This window comes from Strongylocentrotus purpuratus, unplaced genomic scaffold, assembly GCF_000002235.5.
Source record: "Strongylocentrotus purpuratus isolate Spur 01 unplaced genomic scaffold, Spur_5.0 spur5_scaffold_19, whole genome shotgun sequence".
Taxonomy (NCBI): Eukaryota; Metazoa; Echinodermata; class Echinoidea; order Camarodonta; family Strongylocentrotidae; genus Strongylocentrotus; species Strongylocentrotus purpuratus.
In genome coordinates, this window is record NW_022145604.1 from 31,773,592 (window position 1) to 31,794,532 (window position 20,941).

General features: G+C 36.7%; 1 protein-coding gene across 1 annotated transcript; it reads left to right on the forward strand.

Moving 5' to 3' along the window:
• Positions 1-15,153: 15,153 nt before the first annotated feature.
• LOC115925884 lies at positions 15,154-16,074 on the forward strand. Its single transcript, XM_030989927.1, has one exon. The coding sequence runs from the start codon at positions 15,154-15,156 to the stop codon at positions 16,072-16,074; it is 921 nt and encodes a 306-aa protein (XP_030845787.1).
• The last annotated feature ends 4,867 nt before the right edge of the window (positions 16,075-20,941 follow it).

The window sequence follows — 20,941 nt, forward strand, 5'->3', positions numbered from 1 at the left end:
AAATTAAAATATTTACCAAATTACTTTAGCACATCTAATAATACTTCAACTGAATTATAATCTTTTTAAAATGCACAAAAATCATTTGCATGCAATGATAGTTTTGATTTAATTGAGCCAAAATTAATACCTCTAATTTCTTTCATATTTCTTAAACTAGAAGCTAACATTTCAATTGCGATGGTGGCCTCCTGCGTTCTAAATAACCTCTCTAATTTGTTGAAAAATATTTACTATATATTTCTTATCTTATTTGTATGCTTCGTACATGTTTATCGTATGATATAATTGTATATGATTTTTTTTTTTTATTTAATTATTTTTGTAAACATTTTATTCATTGTATTTGTTATTATTCGAATTTGTGTACTTTGAATTTGAATTTGTATCTTTTTGAACGCAGAAATAAAACCAATCGAACATACAAACAAACAGTAGGAAAAGGGTACGGGGATAAAGGGACTCATTTTCTTCCTCTCCTGGAGATGGGGAAATACCTGGTTGAAGTGCCATTATTGAGTACACGTCATTCAGTGTTACAATACAGTGTTTGAACATGGACCTACTTCACGTAGTATGTCCACGGTTTGAACCAATTTAATACATGTTAGACCTAAGCATACAAACTCCAGTGCTTTACAAATATATTCATGTTCTGTTGAATCGAAGGCTTTCTAAAAATCAATTCATCTGATACAATAAACCTATCCTTGTTTTCACTAGTATTTTAGTAATATAAAACATCCTGTACATTTCTAACAGCGAGTCGGAAGTAATTTCGAGCAGAATTTCACATCGATATTCATCAATGAGATTGGTCGGCAATTATCTTTAAACAATTATCCTTGTCGGGTTTCAAAAGAAATGTGATAACACCTTGTTTTTGACTAGCAGACAGTTGTGATTTTTACAAAAGAATAATTTAGAGGCGATGGTAAGGGGTCAGATACAATGTCCCAGAATGTGACATAGAATGCCTTTGTGTGGCCATCATTATTTGGTGATTTACCTGTTGACATTTAATTAACCGCCGCCTGGCCGTCTGCTACTGTTAACTGGACTTCACAAATTTCCCGAGATTCTTCTCTCAAGTGATTAACTTTGTATCTAAACAATTGCTAGCGTTTGTGTCATTCACTTCAACATGCTTTTTTCAGTAAAATGACAGACAAAAACATGACTATGGATGAGTGTCCATTTTACTATTCTTGTCTACCTTTTATTCCAGATCCAAACTATTGACAGCCAAGAAGAATCTCTTAGGTAGACAACGTGAATAGGAGTTTAACGGACTCATGTAAGTTCCTGTTATATTTTGGTGTCTGATATAATCATGACCAAAGGGCAATAATCGCAGTACATATTCATTAGTTTTTCGGTTCGACGAACAGCGTTCTATTCAATTTCGTTGGGAAATACCTCATTTTAATTTTGTATTCCCTTTAAATTTCCTTTCTGTGATCACACTGCTAAGGACCTCAACTGGGAATATGTTAACACCCTTCCACATGTACTTCATAGTTAATATCAATTTTACTTCATTTTATTTGCTTATTTAGGAATTATAGCACAAGTAAATTTCGTTAATCTGACCAAAGCCAACCCACATAGTAATTTGCAGTTAATACAAAGCGCTCCAAATTTTAATCCAGAACGGATTATTATAAGGGTCCCTTACACAATGATAACAAACTTCAAAATAACAATCCAATCCTTTCTCTAACAAAAGTTTCCGAACCAGTCCATATTAAATTATGCCTAAAAGATATTGTTCGGGTGATGTGCCAAATTTCGGTTAAAAATCCCACCAAAAGAGGCAAAACTTTCTCACTCTCTTTCTGTCCGTGTTTATATTCATCACGCTGTATATCTGATATTCATGTTGATTTATGTTTTGAATGCTGGTTGGGGGCAAGTTTCCATGATAACAGAATTATGATGAATTGTCAATATTCTACTATTTACCAATGATTCTAAAATGAAACCATAGCAATGATTTGACACTGAGATTGGTAAAACAATTTACTGTTAAATTTCCCGCCCATTGCCCTCTCTATCTCGTTTCACACCCCCCCCCCCCCCCCAACCCGTACCTAGCCATTCTTGTCTATCCCGCTCGCGTCTTAATTTGTTCGTACCATAGCGAGCCCAGATTGAGCTCGTGAAGAAAACCTGCGCATGCGCGCCTGGGAAACGTTATGGTTGCTGATAGAGTTATAATAATTTAATATGCTAACTCACTTTTCATCAACCCATCGTTGGCTCAATCGGTAGAACAGACTCTTTGAACGTTGAAGTTTTAGGTTCGAATCTCAGTAGTTATTCAGTTTTTTGCCTTCATAAATAATGAGGCAAAGCAATAAATAATCAAAGTCTAATTGTTTTTGACCTCTTTGCAAGCTTTCGTAGCTTGTTATGTTTGGAAATGAGTTCACTTGAGTGGGCTTGCTTGAGTACGAAATAATAATAAGACGTATCCCGCTCTCCCTGGTGACGCCAAATACGTTTTGATGATAATCATATGTATAATTGTTCTTCACTATCACATCATATTGATTCGACTGGTAATATTTGGAGGTTTTGTGGTATAGTGGTTCATTAATCACGTTACTCTTAATCTAAGGGTTGATGGTTCGAATACCAGCCCGGCATTATTATTTGGCAACACGTTAATCCATATTCACCACCCTCTACCCAGGTGTAAATGGGTAACTGACAATTGGTCGATTAATAATAATCGAGGGCCTGCAGGAACAGCAGTATTAACCTGGTACGCTGGGTTTATAGGACCCAATTAATATTTCGTATCTTTTTGTATTCATTTACAATTGCAGGGCAAACTACTACATTGTGTGAGGAGTACGGATCAGACGAAATGAGACAATCTTCAGTCCTCTTCAGACTGCCTCCTGACTTGTTCTTAATCTGCAGCAGATAGCATGTGGTGATTGACGGCAGGAAGGAGAATATACACGACTGTAAACACACCCTCTCATCTCATTGTAATTAGTTACTTTAGTTAGTTATAGCCCTAACTATTAGAACAAAATACTTTTGTCATAATGGTATATACTGTTGCTTAGTGACTACTGAAAATTTCAAAACGATTATTTAACCCAGGTTTATTTTATCATTAACATGACTAAGGTGGTTTATCACAACTAAATATGTTTATTCAACCTTAATATAACCGTTGCCTACTGAAAGTGATGATATCTGTCTTAAACCTTTGGAAGATATGAATATTCTCTAGTCATCGAGTTTAAATTGTCCATTGATATACTGTTGATGTTTGCATTATGTATCATATCAGTGCACATTGAGATAGGAGAATCACAATGTCGGAATTTGAACGCAAAGTTTCACGCAATTTGCAGTGCCCTGTTTGTTTCGAGCTGCTGTGTGACCCGAAGCAGTTATCATGTACACATACCTTCTGTAAGAAATGCCTTAATGATATTCTTAAAAGCTCTTCAAAAGATTATCTAACATGTCCCATCTGTCGAAGCATAACATCTGTAGAGGGTGGCAATGTCTTTAATCTAAATACTAATGTTCCTCTTAAATCTCTCATTGATGATGTGAGAAATAGCCAGCAAGTCTGTGAAATGTGTGATTCAAACTCGAGAGCTGTACATTTATGTTGTGAGTGTGGTAAAAACATGTGTAACACATGCCTGGACATTCACAACAAATGGCCCCTTAATGACAAGCATAGAGTTGTGAGAGCAGAAGACGTCAGAGAGGGAAGGGTGGTTATCGAAAAAGAAGTTTACTGCCAAGAACACAAAGCAGATGAACAAAAATACATTTGCACTGATGTGTGTATCACTTGTAAGAAGTTCATCTGCTTGAGATGTCGAATGTTGTATCATGACAAGAAAGGCCACACTGTTCAAGATGCTAAAGAATACAATGCTTCTACCAAGACACAAATTGAATCCCTCCAAGCCCGAAGTAAGACGAAGGTTACAACCATCAAGAATCACATGACCTGCATCAAGAATCGGAAGAAGCGTGTCACTGATCATATTGCCTGCAAAAAGGCTGAAAACAACAAGATTTATCAAGAATCACTCAAGCACTTGGACGCTCAGGAAGAGAAATTATGTAAAAGCTTGGATGAGATGAGAGATGTTGATGAGAGGTTGATTACGAGTATTGAGAGTGCGAGTGTGTTAGCAGGTAATAGCATGAAGGCTCCATTAGAAGGTGATATCATTGTTATTCGTGATACATTGTCTGGTGAGCTGAATAATGTACTATGTAGGGATGTTCCAGAGAATAAGATGGTTACGGATGTAGCTGACCGTGCAGAGCAATTAATATTCACACCTAAATGTGATGAGTTGAACCTTAGTCAGCTGCACAAGATATATTTCGGAATCGGTATAGTAGTAGGATTCCTATTTTGTCTGATTGTCGTTACATGTATATTGCTCACACCTAACAATGATCCAGAGTATAAGCTAGCTACGGATGAAGCTGACCGTGCAGAGCAACTGATATTCACACCTAACAATGATCCAGAGTATAAGCTAGCTACGGATGAAGCTGATCGTGCAGAGCAACTGATATTCACTCCTAACAATGATCCAGAGTATAAGCTAGCTACGGATGAAGCTGACCGTGCAGAGCAACTGAAATTCACACCTAACAATGATCCAGAGTATAAGCTAGCTACGGATAAAGCTGACCGTGCAGAGCAACTGATATTCACACCTAACAATGATCCAGAGTATAAGCTAGCTACGAATGAAGCTGATCGTGCAGAGCAACTGATATTCACACCTAACAATGATCCAGAGTATAAGCTAGCTACGGATGAAGCTGACCGTGCAGAGCAACTGATATTCACACCTAACAATCAACGTAATCAGTCGAACATTGATGAGGTTAGGGTAGTGAAATGTTTGTCGGTATGTCATGTAGAACTCTCTAAGAAAGGCCACATGAATGGCATGGCTGCTACACCCGATGGTAGTATGGCAGTGGGATACAGCGGAGGAGGAATCGGTATCTTCTCTGCTAATGGTCAGCTGCAGAAGACAGTCCTCAAGGATGTTAGTATCAGTGACATAGGGTACCTGTCTGATGGTCGGTATATCGTACTGCATGGCAACAATGTTATCACACTGTACACAGGAGAGTCAGAGAAGCTGGATGTAACGTTTGATACTCTGAGTAAAGATAAAGGTGGGACACCAAGTCTCACTGTAGACAGTGATGATCTGATCTATGTCAGCTACAGGAAAGCCAAGAAGATCCAGATGTTCTCACCAGCAGGTGGGAAGGCGATCAGGGAGATACCATGCGATGGGTATACACTTGAACAGATCACTAGTTATAATGACGCATGGATCATCATATATGGTTATACAGTAATAATAATTGACAGGGAAGGCAATGTAATACACACGGTGGAGAAATCAAATGTTAACCCATTCGCAGCAGTGACTCAGAATAATTCAATCCTGATCGCTTGGGTCAAGCATGCTGATGGGTTAGTTAGTATCGATGAGTACACCAGCGAGCTCAAACACGTCCAGACTCTCATCTCTGATCAGAAGATTGAGAAGCCTCAGAGAAAATGGTACTATATCCTCGAGTTCCGATCAGGGGAGATTGCTTTCTGCACTCCTGATAGACTCTATATATTCAAATTAACCATCACCGATGCATTTCATGAATGATAACAGTCCAGTATCAGCCGACAACACAATTTTAAAAGATGTAAAATTTTCTGCTAACGTGATGTATTATGACTATCAATTGTTCTCTTGAAATAGATTATACTGTATATTACGTACATAATACATGTCTATAATACCACACGTGTGTTATATATGAAAATAACATAATAATTCAAATGAATATATAAATAATACATTTCAAGTTTATAACACAAGAATTCTGTCAAAAATCACATAAAAAGTAGACATATATAACATATTTAAAAAGCATGAAAGAAGATATTGTCACCAGAAACGTATACAAAGTCTGATCATAAAACATCACTTGGGATAATTCAATAGGTTTGAGTGATTAATTCAAAAGAGTAGTTTTAGAGACCCCAAATGATCTGTTCCGTCGATCAGACCGCATCAACGGCAATGTAGAACTGGACCACCGATGGAAATGAATATGGTCAATTCAAGCAAAACAGGCTGTAACACCTTATTTCTCACCTTGTGCATCACGTGTGTCTTCAATATTACTAGGTATAGCACACCACAAATAATAACAACAAAAACATTTAATTTGATGATTGCAAATGATCAAGCTTTATGAAAGCTTCAAAAAACAAAAAAACAGAATTGAAATCGGTCAATGCGTTGTGATTTTATACCATTTTTTTGATATCGCAAAATTACCGAAAAACCTGCCAGAAATGGTCAAATTGTCAAAAATGGCATAATTCGACAAAGTTGACACCTTAATTCATCACTTTCTTGGACACAAATAATAAATTAAATTATCAGACACCAAAATGTCATCTTTGTGGTAAAAAATACAACAAAAAAAATTCATATATCTATTACCGTTTTGAAAACATTTTTGCCATTTTTGCCAATCTGCAGATAAAAAAAAGTCCGCCTAATTAATATGCGCATATGTAATCTAATCGAAACCGAACATGATACATCAGTGAAACCTATGTATATCAGACAGGTATGGAAATATATTTCATTTGTAATAAAATAAAATCATGAATATTTATCAAATATGCAAATGAGGTCATTTCAGCTAATTATATATTCGCGCACTCATTATGCAAATTAGGAAAGTCAAACTGTTCATTTTTGGGGCGTTTTTTAAATCATGAACAGAAAGATTTACTATAGGACACGGGTGTCGTCAAGGAGACCCATTATCTCCATACCTGTTTTTACTTGTTAGTGAAGTTTTACATATTGCTCCGATTGTCTCATTTTCGCTCGCTCGATCACTGCAGCACAAACAAAGCTCGTTCGACGTCATTACCAAACTAGCCAATCAGCTGTCAATGACGTCATATTGAATGCGGCGGCAAATATATTTTGTGAAATTATCGAGAAATTGACTATTTCTAATTGCAAACTAGTTTTATTTTTGGATGCAAAAGCAGCCATTGTTATCTTGACATTCATTGAAGTCATCAGAATAGGGTAAGTTACTTCTCAGATGATTCAAGAGGTCCATTTGTAGATAATTTTTTAATTTATTAGAATGTTCCACTGTGTTGCAGGGTACCGGGTGTATGCCATTGGGTGTGATGTGTACGCGCGCTATAAGTACAGGCCACCGCGCCGTCGGGTGTATTCTCGTACTGATGTAGGTGCAAAGCTAGAATGGCTACCACGCCCACTTCCCTCTCTATGCCTTTCTGAACATTCCTTTCCTTCTCAATACAATTACTTTCACCTGCCTAAGTTATTCAAACCATACCGCCTCGCCACTCCATTACGTAATCATTAAAAGGATCCGCATATACAACATTTTCCTGCTATACGTTGTACTGCAGGAAAATACAAATCTCCCTGGTATACCTTACAGTCCAAACGATAAATATGTGCCTTTAACGAAGCAGGCGACAATCGGCGTAGCAGACGACACTTGATAGTAATTTCGTATGTGAGATTGCTTTGCTAAATATAAATTACTTTGTTAATAAATATCAACTAAAATTTCTTTTACATTTCTTTAAACCATCATTGATATTTAATAATTCACGAGTAAGTAAAAGAAACATACCAAACTATATAATTATATGAAATACTTGGTGGCAATTAGGGGAGTTTGACGTGATGACCGATTGCACCCCTCTGTTAATAACCGAATAGTCCATGGTGTGTCATGAATATTCATGTTTTTGCTTACCTCGGCTAAATGTTTGCTTTTACTAAATTGAAAAGTTACGGTGGGGGGTTGGATGAAATGGACATAATGAAATAGGCAGAAGTGATCTTTGATAATTCATGCTTTTTATGTTTCGTGTGCTCGACCTATAATCTTCAAATCGCTTGGCAAACTGAGTCCAAAGTTAGACTTGTTTCACATGTGTATTATAGGCAATGACGAGCTTGCAACCTATTTTGAAAAATTACCGTGGGTGAACTTTCAAAAGTCAATGAGACATTAGGGCTCCAATGAAAGAGCTAGTAATAACGTACGTCGGGGTGGATGTGCTTTTCGTTTAAACAAAAAATGAATTTTTAACGATTTTTTAAAAAAAACGTCCATAGGCTAACATGTTAGGCTGCTGACTCTGACCATGCTCTGACGATAGGGGGCGTTGTGAAATGAGACTAAACGGAGCAATATGGGAATTTTGATTAGACATTCCAATGATTTAATTGGATTGCATCTACAGGGAAAAAATAGTAAACTACTACAATACGCAGATGACACCATTTTGACACTTAACGGTACAAAAGAAGATTTACAGAGCTCACTGAAAAATATTGGGTGATTTTGAAGAAATGTCAAACCTAAAGATCAATATTACAAAAACTCATGTGATATAGATTGGGAAAAATAGAGCCTGCAAAAAACAGCTAATGCCAGAGCACAAACTAAATTGGGTATCAGAAGGTTATTCGAGATACTTAGGAATAGATTTTTCGGTTAACTTAGTAGAGATGGTAAATCATAATTATACTGAAAAAATTAAAGATATAAAACGCTAAATTATTTCATGGTCCAAACGAACCTTAACTGTCCTCGGAAGAATAACTGTAGTCAAATCTTTGTTGGTGCCAAAATTCAACTATTTATTGCTTTCACTTCCAGAACCGAATTCGCAAATTATGAAAGATATAAATCGTTCTTTGTATGCATTTATATGGGGTAACAAACCTGATAAAATCAATAGAGAACAAATGTGTCAACTGTATAATAAAGGTGGGGTTAAGATGATTGATATTTACATTCATGCTAAATCCCTGAAAATATCATGGATTAGAAGATTTGTAACTGATTCTTAGATAGAAAGTTTCACTTTTTCACATGTTCAATTCATTCTTGCCCAAAACCTATTTTTTCACCTGTATATGGGCTCACATTATTTTAGAAAATTAGCAGACTTGACTCCAAATCCATGTTGGAAAGAGGTCCTTTTCGCTTGGTCAGATTTGGTCGAACTTCTTATTGACGACATTGCAAGTCAACCTCTCTGGAATAGCCCCCATATTAAAATAAATGACAAAGTGGTATGTTGGGGGGCTTGGAATTTACGAGGAATACGTTTTGTGAATGTCATCCTAAAAATAGATGGTTCTTTTTGTTCATATTTTGAGTTTCAGCGGAGATTTGACATACAAACAAATTTTCTCCAGTACTATGGTCTTTGTAATGCAATTCGGTCAGGTTTTAAAATGACTACACATGTAGCTCCTAGTAAGGCCTTAAAACCTATCATTCCCGAAGCCGTGCACCTTGTGGTGAAAACAAATGTTGGTTGTTCACATATTTATCAACCTTTGCAAAAAAACAAAGTAAAAGAATGTAAAGCCCTTACAAAGTGGAAAAGTTTTTTAGATTTTCAAGATGTACTGTCAAATTCCATTTCAGTCAACAATAGATATCAACATGAGGTGGTTTCAAATCAAGATTTTAAATAGAATATTATATATGAAGGACAGTTTGTTAAGAGTTGGTGTAGTGGCTGACAAGAAGTGTACTTTTTGTAGTAACAATGATGAAACTATCATACATGTTTTTTGCTTTTGTAACTATTCTAATGAAGTATGGTCGTAGTTAGAGTTCTGGATATTTCGTAATACGGGGGAAAGGATCAAACTTACAAATCAAAATAAATTGTTTGGATTTTGCGGTAGCAATAATAATGCACTCAACTGTGTTCTGATGGTTGTAAGACAAGAAATATTTTCAGCTAAATTACGAAATCAATTACCATCATTTGATATAATTTTATCAGCTGTAAAACGTTATTATGAAATGGAAAAATATATATACCAAACAAATCTCAGAGAGAATATATTGAAAAAGAAATGGTTTCACTTTAGAAAATGTTTTGAGAGTGTTGGAAATGTGCTAACACAAACATGAACATGTATTTTATGTTTGTTTTTTTGTTGATGGTATATTTAAAGTACCAATTTTGTCATAAATGTTTGTTTTTATCTGCCACAAAAGTTTTCGGCCGTGATGATTATTATCTGTGTCAAACCCTTATGTATGGAAATTATTTTTTTAATTATTTGTATATGATATATGGATGTTCTGTATATGATGAAATTTGTTTTGAAAATAAAGAACCCTGTGGAAGGGGAAAAAAAAAAAATTTAAATATTTAAAAAAAATCATATATTCATAGATCATATTTACACCAAATATTGACCTTAAATTCCTAATATTTTTGCAATGCCAATACAATATGGCGATGGAAATTACTTGGATCACCGTCACAGCTATTTCCTCATGTGTTTCACAAATAATTCAGAAAAACCGATCATATGATAAGAATTTGTAGACTTTCAGCTACATCACAGTATATCTTTCTTTTTCAAAGATGTCAGATTTGAGGATTTATGATGATTTTCCGAGATACCATTCAATCTTTGGGCATGATGGTAACCCTCTTGGCCATAATATTCCACAGGGACTGAATTTCAGAGTAAAAGAAATTTTAGTGACCTCAATACAGTTGTGACTACCTTGAGTGTAAATAACAAATTAATTTAATGAGTGAAACACATGAGGATATTGCTTTTTTGTAGGGGAGTTTTATACATTGAGGTGCATTTTTTCACCACACAGAATAGCAGCGCGAGTCAATGGGCGATCACCGGGCCATGTCACACATGGCTAAAAAAAGACAATATTCTAATTCAATAATTAACATATTTTCCACATGCCTATAACAATGAAACTACACAGAATTGTAGTTAAAGGTATGCTTGAAATATATGTGATTTTTTATTTTTTTTTAATATTTTTTTTTAATACATTTACAAAAATTGCTATTTCTACCAACTGACTGCTGTTGTGTGTGTGTGTTCGCGGGGCGGACTATTTGCACAGGCAGTGTGATCACCCTAATATTACACAAGTTGTGATTTTCGATGATATAAGGTTAACGGAAATAACCACGGTGAAAAACAAACCTACCATTACAAAAAATTCTTTGGTTTTCACATGACTGATATTTATGTCCCATCCTGAAACACAACGCCGTGCCCTAACACGTTCATATTACGTAATATCGTCTTCAATTTCCCCTTATGTCCTTATTATTTATGTTAATGGAGTTAGATATATAATTAATGAAGTTCAAAATAAACTGTATTTGATGTATAACATAGATGGGCCTATGCACCTTTTAAAATATATTATTGCAAGATACCATATATTGATATACACTTTCGTAGTATACATGCTCGCATTCTTCCGTTGGAAATGGCAATGTTTAAAGCAAAATGTTATGTTTTTATTATGTCATGCTTATCTCTCTATTTTACTTCTAATTTGTATAGAAGCTTGCGTTGAACCAGACTACATGTACATTTACAGAACCTGGATTTGATTATATGTACGTCATAATTAGACCTTTGAGATGATATCATTAGAGAATTATGTTATAGCATGATCTAGAGAAATTGAGCCGTTGTTATGGTTGGTCCAAGATAGTAGCATTTGGAAAGAAAGGCATTTGTTTATTTTTTTTAAAATATAGAATAACTTTAAAATCTGTCTTTATTAAAGAGGAAATTAAGGTACTTTTAACTAAATTCCTGGAATAAATGTCACTTCACTGTACTCACATGCTGTGAATTGTCATACTTATACATATTCCTATCTATCCATTTTAATTTTTAAATTATTTTAGTTCTTTTACTCCTATTAATGTTTTAGAATGATATTTTGAATTAAGTAAGGTTAGTCTGCAAGAAGCTAGCCCTCGACATGTCTTTGGCCTCTGTCGGCTCCTCCACTCTGAATTTAGCTATTCATCTTAATTCATTTTCTCACTTATCAGCTTGTGTATACGTATAAGTAAATGAATATATTCATGTGTATATGTTCATAATTTGTGTTTACTAGTATATGCTTTTATTATTGTTATCTTTTTTATGAGTGGAAGTAAATCTGAAACTGGAAACATGAATATGTTTATGGCTATGACGCAATGTTTAATGGAAAAACTAATAAAAAGTATTCCAACTGATAATAATTAGCTGCTTTGATGGAATTTCGCTGTCGTGTAAAAAGATGAAGCTATAAAATCATTCCACTGTATGTTTGATACATGTATAGGTGGAGACCATCATGTGATGAACTTGTAAACATATTACTCCGTCGTCTTTCAAAGTAGGCCTTATTCACAAGGTGAAATGAAAATACTTGTTTGTCTATTCTGTGTTTGATACAGTCATGTACAACTATTTGGGTAGGGTACCATCCCTGTATAATTATTTCATTCTGTAACTTAAGTTCTAGGAGAAATGACATTTGTATAGTGTTGAGAAAGTATAAGATTTATATGTCAATGGTGGGGAGACTTTGTTGTGGTTATCCCATGGACAATATTGTTGGCCAAGATTGAACAGTACAGTTCCTGTATAATATGTTGATGAATATATTTTTTTTTTAAACAAATTATAATTTAGAGAAGCCAAAGAGGAGCATTCTTGTACATGACCGGGTAATCCCGAACTCCTAAAGCTTACAAAAAATTGAAATAAATGGATCAACGTTAACCTAAGCTCAACGAAAACGCAATTACTCGGTGTATATATTTCTTTAAGTTCATTAAGATTCAATTCAATTCAATTCAATTCTCATTTATTTCATTCTCGATTAAAAAAAGAAAATAAATTAAGTAAAGGTCTGGTCAAACGAGTACATTGTGTTTTAAATGAAATGTAAACACTATATGGAATGAAATAAGTATTCATATAATTATGTTAGGAAGATGAATAACGATAATTCATATCAAATTCAAGACAGTTGTGTTGACACTGTGAAAGATACTGCCTAGAAGCAAATGGCGGAAGTCCAGTATGTAAAACATAAGTCTTCATGAATACTGTGAGGTTTTAAATTATCATAATAGAAAAAGGATTTTACTAACAGACTACACCCTTTATTCAATCATTATGCATTGTTTATGGTCTGATGTTACGTTTATAAAAATAAAAATAATTAAGAAAACAAAGTGTGGATGGCAGTGGTGATGTTGACGATGATGATAGGGATGTAGTATAGTTAATTACCTATACTTCTGATGTGAACGGAGGCGAATGACGATGGCGATAATGAAGACGATGACAATAATGAAGATGATGATGTGGATAACGATGATGAAGATGATGATGATGATGAAGACGATGACAATGATGAAGATGATGATGATGATGAAGACGATGACAATGATGAAGATGATGATGATGAAGACGATGACAATGATGAAGATGATGATGATGAAGACGATGACAATGATGAAGATGATGATGATGAAGACGATGACAATGATGAAGATGATGATGATGATGAAGACGATGACAATGATGAAGATGATGATGATGAAGACGATGACAATGATGAAGATGATGATGATGATGAAGACGATGACAATGATGAAGATGATGATGATGATGATGAAGACGATGACAATGATGAAGATGACGATGATGATGAAGACGATGACAATGATGAAGATGACGATGATGATGAAGACGATGACAATGATGAAGATGACGATGATGATGAAGACGATGACAATGATGAAGATGACGATGATGATGAAGACGATGACAATGATGAAGATGACGATGATGATGAAGACGATGACAATGATGAAGATGATGATGATAATAATGATGATGATAATAAAGATAGAAACATTGATAATGATGACGACAGTGGTACTATGGCAACGTTGTATTTAATATAATAATGACGTAAATGACGATATTGGTGATAAAAATTATATTGACGACGCGGACGATGGGCAGGATGATGATGATGTTGATAATGTTGATGACAGTGATAACAATTTTCTTATTTTATAATAATGACATAGATGACGAGGTCGGGGATTAAAGAAAGGATGATAGTGATGGCATATACCGTCGCTGTTACTGACAGGAAGTTTTCTCCTGTGTTTGATAAAATCATGTAACGATAGGTCGGGAAATGCTGACGTCATAGACGAGGCTTTTTGGGGAATTGACATGTATTTGACTATTGAGGGCGTTTCTTCGCATGCCACTGATTTTCCTTGTTTGGAACGGTCGGACGACCGTGAGGTTGTGATGATAAATTAATTCTTTTTGATGAGCCCAACGTTGTAAGTAGACAATTACATTGCTATTCCTTTAAAGAGTTGTTGAATGATAATCAGTGATAATTTCTATTAATTATGTTGATGGTTAGTGATGTAAATTTGTTGCGAAAGATTTGTATTGAAGTACGTAATGTAGCAGTGGTATACATAATACGTGCAAGTAATGCATGCATGCACTGTACACGTTTAGTGACCGGAAGTAGTCACGCCTCTTTTGTTAGTTGACAGATTATGAAGTGAGCCATGATAGATAAGGCTGTATGATAGCTGAAGCATATTATTTCTTACAAGGTTGATATAAATGTTCAAGCTGGTTATTAGTGATGAATAATAAATAAATGTCTCATTTAGGGAGATAAAAGTTAGGCTTTGAATACATTGTTTATAAGTATTTTGCTAAGCTAAACATGGGCCTTGTGTTGTGAAATTAGGGTTTTGAGAGCATTGCTTTGACCGGTTATTGTTTACATATTTGAAAGTCAGTGCTAGGATAGAAGCAAGCAAGCCTTTTGTATCAAATAATTGTATTTAAGATCAGATATTGTTTCAGGAGAGGGTTTTGGATATGACACATAAATAAGTGACACAAACAAGTTAATTCATATTCAGTTATGCATTTATTGATTGAGACCAGACAAGATGGATAATTATTGTAACAAATAATGTCATTGATAAGCATGTGTACATGTATTCCAGTATTGATTGGATGTTTCCTTTATTTGTGTTGTTCAATTACAGATTGAACCGTGCTGATACGTGCTGAAGTATCTTGTCAGCGTGGTCTCATACTGGGTTTAGAACTTTGTGTCCTGCTTGATTATTTATCGTCACAGTGTCCCCAACATCAATAACGCTTCATCAGGATGAGTGCAGCAGATCAACTTCAAGCTGCTGGTGGGCAGTCTGAGGTCAAACAGAAAGATGAAAAACAGGAAAAGAAACAGGAAAATGTGTTGGAGGTGAATCCTGAAGACTCGGTGAGTCAGTGTGTCAGCCATACTAGCTCTGCTTCGTCAGCCATGTTGAAAGCTATGGCCAGAAAGGCAGCCCTAGCAGCTGAAGCAGCTGCTATAGAAGAACGCCAACAACTAGAACTTGAGGAATTTCAACTAACGCAGCGTAAGTTGAGATTATCGATGCAGACGAAGCTCAGGGTTGCAGAAACAGAAGAACAGATATACCTTGAGTTTGAGAATAAGAAGTTTGGAATAAGCTTTCCTGAGAAAGAACAGGATGAAACCTTACCTTACACTCCTGGCAAGGTAGTGACAGAGACTGTTGTTCCTACTAAGTCTACGAAGTGTAAGCCTATCACAGCAAATAGGTCTGACCATGGACAACCGCTGACCATGAGTGATGATTCCGATGTAGTCACCCTACTGAAGGAAGGACAACAGGAGCAACGCCGTCTTTGGGAGGTGATGCAGCTGCCTAAGGCCGAGTTGACGCCTTATGACGGAAATCCCCTAGAATTTTGGGAGTTCTGGCGGAGTTTCGAGGACAACATTGACTCTAGTTCGTGCGGAGATAGGACGAAGCTAACTCGCCTCTTATACTATTGTCGAGGGGAACCTAAGAGACGTTTGAGTCCTTGCTTATTAATGAACGCATCACAAGGATATTCAACAGCAAAGCGACTTCTGATTGAAAGATTTGGAGACCCAGTTGTCATCACAGACTCCTGGATGAAGAAGATAACATCTGGGAAGCAGATTAGCCCTCGTGACAAGAAAGGTTTAAGAGAGCTGGCAGATGACAAGAGTGTCTGCCTAATGTCATTTTAAGCAATGGGATTCGAACAGGAACTCTCCCCTCAGAAGGTGCTTCTCCCATTGGCGGAGAGACTGCCTTTCCATTTAAAAGGGAAGTGGCTGAGCAGAGTTGGAGCGATTCGGCGCCAGGACAGAATCCCAAGATTTGAGGATCTGATGTACTTTGTGCAGGAGGCTGCGCAGGAAGTTAATGACCCGGTGTATGGAGAGCTGATGTCTGGTCAGAGTGAGCAAAGCACGCCTTCTCGAGGTGGGAAGTCAAAGGGCTCCTTCTCTACATCTTCCACTGCAAAGCCTGTTGAACTACATGTAGAGTGTTTCCAGTGCAAGGGTAACCATAGGCTGTGGGATTGTAAGCAGTTTAAGGACTTGCCTCCTAAGGATAGAATGCGGCTAGCAAGGAATAAGGGACTGTGTTTTAACTGTCTGAGACGAGGTCATATGATAGGAGCATGTAGTAGCAAGAGGACTTGCTCAGTAGATGGTTGCACAAGGAAGCACAACAAGCTTCTCCATATGACAGAACCTGATGGCGGCACACAAAATAGAAATGTGGAGCAAGAAGCCTCCTGTAGTTCCACAGGGGCCGGCAGGAAAAGTGTGCTCCCTATAGTGCCTGTGAGGGTGAAGGCAGAAGGCTGCCAAGTTATGCTGTGGACATATGCATTGCTGGACCAAGGGTCAACAAGTACATTTTGTTCAGCAAGTTTAGCAAGGTCACTCGGTGCTAAGGGAGTCAAAGGGAAGCTTCTACTAACGACCCTTGATCGTAAAGAAAGTACTGTCCACACTGAAGCCGTCAGTTTGGTTGTGGACTCCGGAGATAACAGCAAGCAGATCAAGATGTTATGTGTGTACACAAAGGAAAATATCAACGTCAAGGGTGTACACATGGCCACAGTCGATGACATCGAAGGACTGACCCACCTAAGAGGGATTGACATCCCTGTGGCCACTGAAGATGAGGTGGGACTGGTCATCGGTCATAGACGTCCCAGAAGCTCTGATGCCTCTAGAGGTTAGACATGGAGAGAAAGGACCATACGCAGTAAGGACGTGCCTTGGGTGATCACTCCATGGTCCACTCAGCCGAGCATGTGAAATGAACACTCCAGTGTATGCTACGAACACCTTCATCGAAGGAGATCTGTGCCTCGAGAGACAGTTAGAGAGGTTCTGGAAGCTTGAGACCCCTGATCCTTTCAAGGAAGAGAGAGCTATGTCAAAGAATGATGTCAAGGCCTTGGCAGAGTGGGAGCAGGGCATCTGCATAGAGGAAGGTCATTATCAGCTCCCTATCCCGTTCAAGAAGAGACCTCCAGATCTCCAGAATAACCGATGGTTGGCTGAAAGGAGACTCCAAAGTCTTGGAAAAAGGCTTAGTCAGAGTGATGGTCTCCTTCAGAAGTATACAGATGGCATGGCAGACCTTTTGAAGAAGGGATATGCAGAGGAGGTCAATGAACTTGACAGTAAGAAGGAATGCGAATGGTATTTGCCACATCACCCGGTATTCCATCCCCAGAAACCGGGAAAAGTGAGAATAGTCTTCGATTGTGCATCAGCATGGAAAGGTTTGTCACTGAATGATGTGGTTAATCAGGGACCAGATCTGACTAACAAGCTGATCGGAGTGCTGTTGAGGTTTAGAACTGCGCCAGTGGCTTTGATGGCAGACATCGAAGCGATGTTTCATCAAGTTCGTGTGCCAGCACCAGACCGAGATGTACTGAGATTCTTATGGTGGCCAACAGGTGACTTGAAGGAAGAACCATGTGTCTACAGAATGTGTGTGCACTTATTCGGTGGGACTTGGAGTCCCAGCTGCTGTAGCTATGCCTTACGACGCACAGATGGGGACACTGTGACGATAAATAATCAAGCAGGACACAAAGTTCTAAACCCAGTATGAGACCACGCTGACAAGATACTTCAGCACGTATCAGCACGGTTCAATCTGTAATTGAACAAAACAAATAAAGGAAACATCCAATCAATACTGGAATACATTTACACATGCTTATCAATTGAATACTTGAAATGTCCTTTTTCAGAGTAATAAATGAGTCCACTCTATGCAGAATTATTAGTCCTTTCAAATAACAGTCCATGGTGTAAACTGTACTTTGATTTCTCTGTTCATTTGTCAAAATGTCTATTCATCTTGAAATGTCTCTCTATCGAAGTTCAGTTCTGTCAAATAGAGTGCTCTAAGAAACAAACACAGGGGTAAAACTTGTACCTATCTGGGGATAGAATATACCTATCTATGATTCACTGATTCCAAAAGACACAGCTTGTGAACTGGCCTAACAAGGGTCGATGATTTGGTTTGCACCCTAACTGACCTAACTAGCCCATCCTTGCCTGGGAAAATCTCTACAACGCGACCGACAGCCCAGTGGTTTCGTGGTGCTTCTTCCATGATGTGAACGATGTCACCCACGCTAACATCACGCTCACGCTCGTTCCACCTTTGTCGTGCTTGGAGCGTAGGAAGATACTCTTTCCTCCATCTCTGCCAGAAAATGTCACTAAGGTACTGAACCTGTCTCCATCGTCGCCTGACACAAAGTTCTAAACCCAGTATGAGACCACGCCGACAAGATACTTCAGCACGTATCAGCACGGTTCAATCTGTAATTGAACAAAACAAATAAAGGAAACATCCAATCAATACTGGAATACATGTACACATGCTTATCAATGACATTATTTGTTACAATAATTATCCATCTTGTCTGGTCTCAATCAATAAATGCATAACTGAATATGAATTAACTTGTTTGTGTCAATTATTTATGTGTCATATCCAAAACCCTCTCCTGAAACAATATCTGATCTTAAATACAATTATTTGATACAAAAGGCTTGCTTGCTTCTATCCTAGCACTGACTTTCAAATATGTAAACAATAACCGGTCAAAGCAATGCTCTCAAAACCTTAATTTCACAACACAAGGCCCATGTTTAGCTTAGCAAAATACTTATAAACAATGTATTCAAAGCCTAACTTTTATCTCCCTAAATGAGACATTTATTTATTATTCATCACTAATAACCAGCTTGAACATTTATATCAACCTTGTAAGAAATAATATGCTTCAGCTATCATACAGCCTTATCTATCATGGCTCACTTCATAATCTGTCAACTAACAAAAGAGGCGTGACTACTTCCGGTCACTAAACGTGTACAGTGCATGCATGCATTACTTGCACGTATTATGTATACCACTGCTACATTACGTACTTCAATACAAATCTTTCGCAACAAATTTACATCACTAACCATCAACATAATTAATAGAAATTATCACTAATTATCATTCAACAACTCTTTAAAGGAATAGCAATGTAATTGTCTACTTACAACGTTGGGCTCATCAAAAAGAATTAATTTATCATCACAACCTCACGGTCGTCCGACCGTTCCAAACAAGGAAAATCAGTGGCATGCGAAGAAACGCCCTCAATAGTCAAATACATGTCAATTCCCCAAAAAGCCTCGTCTATGACGTCAGCATTTCCCGACCTATCGTTACATGATTTTATCAAACACAGGAGAAAACTTCCTGTCAGTAACAGTCGCTGTTTTCACGAAGTGACGGTAGTGAAAACAAATTGCATTCACTTTGCGTTACGATTTTCCTCACTACCGTCACTTTGTGAAAACAAGGGCGATACGATGGACGTGATGATGATGTTGACGGTGTTGGTAGTAGTGATGACAAGAAGATTGCAATAATGATGATGATGATGATGTTGTTTGTAGTTGTTATGGATGAAGAAGATTATGCTGCTGCTGATGATAATAATATATTGTAAATACACATTAAATGTAGGAAGATGTCAACATCATCATCACCTTCATTATCAGCAGCAGCATCATCATCATCAACAATATCATCATATATAGTAGCACCATCAGCATCAGTTTCACATTTCACATCATCATCAGCACTTTTCAACATGTCACATTATCATCAATGTTACAATTTGATAGGCTACACGGAAGACCATCTCAGACTTACTAACAAGTTATGCCGAAGTTTTGTTTCAGATGGCGCTCTTCAAATTTGTATGGTACGTTGAGATCTATGCTTAAACCAGTTCTACCTTTTTTGACATACGTAATCCACCAAAATATGTCAAGCCGATCACCCTACTTGACCTTAGACCAGACAAAATATAAAATTGATTAACGCCTCTATTGATATCGATTCAATTCAATTCATTTTATTCATTTCCATTTTCCATTTAAAAAAAAATATAAAGATATATACAACGATAAGCATTTGCAATAAATAAGGAAATGAAAATAGGGAACTAAAAAATGAGGCCAGATGGCCTTGTGGAAGCATAGTACCCCGAACAGTAGTTAAGAGATGTACATATACAAACAAAGCTAATAAAAAGAAACATACATGACAAAACATGACAGGGACATCGTTCAAGGCAGGTAATACAAATGGAAATAAACATTACAAAATCATAGGTTTGAAAACAATTATAAGTAATGCTGTTCAATATGAATATGGGAACAAGAATTAATGATATTTAGATATAGGATGCTGCTTCAATTTTCTTTTAAATAATGATAAAGACTTGCATGAGGATGTTTGAGGAGGAATAGAGTTCCAATTAACAGGAAAATTGTTTCTTACAGATTTCAAATATATATTTGTCTTAACTGGCCAAAAATGAAAAGAGTCTCGCCCACGAGTTTTATAATTATGAACATCATTATTTAAAGTGAATATTCTAGACATATTTTGCGGTAGTTTATTTTGAAAATAAAATAATCCAAGCAGGGCAATTGAATAACAAATATAATTCAAATATATTCAGTATTTTCAATTTCGAGTTCATGTTCATGT

Bases quoted from the DNA above. Each gene is read 5' to 3' on its own strand.
- LOC115925884 (XM_030989927.1), top strand. From the start codon at position 15,154: ATGAGTGCAGCAGATCAACTTCAAGCTGCTGGTGGGCAGTCTGAGGTC.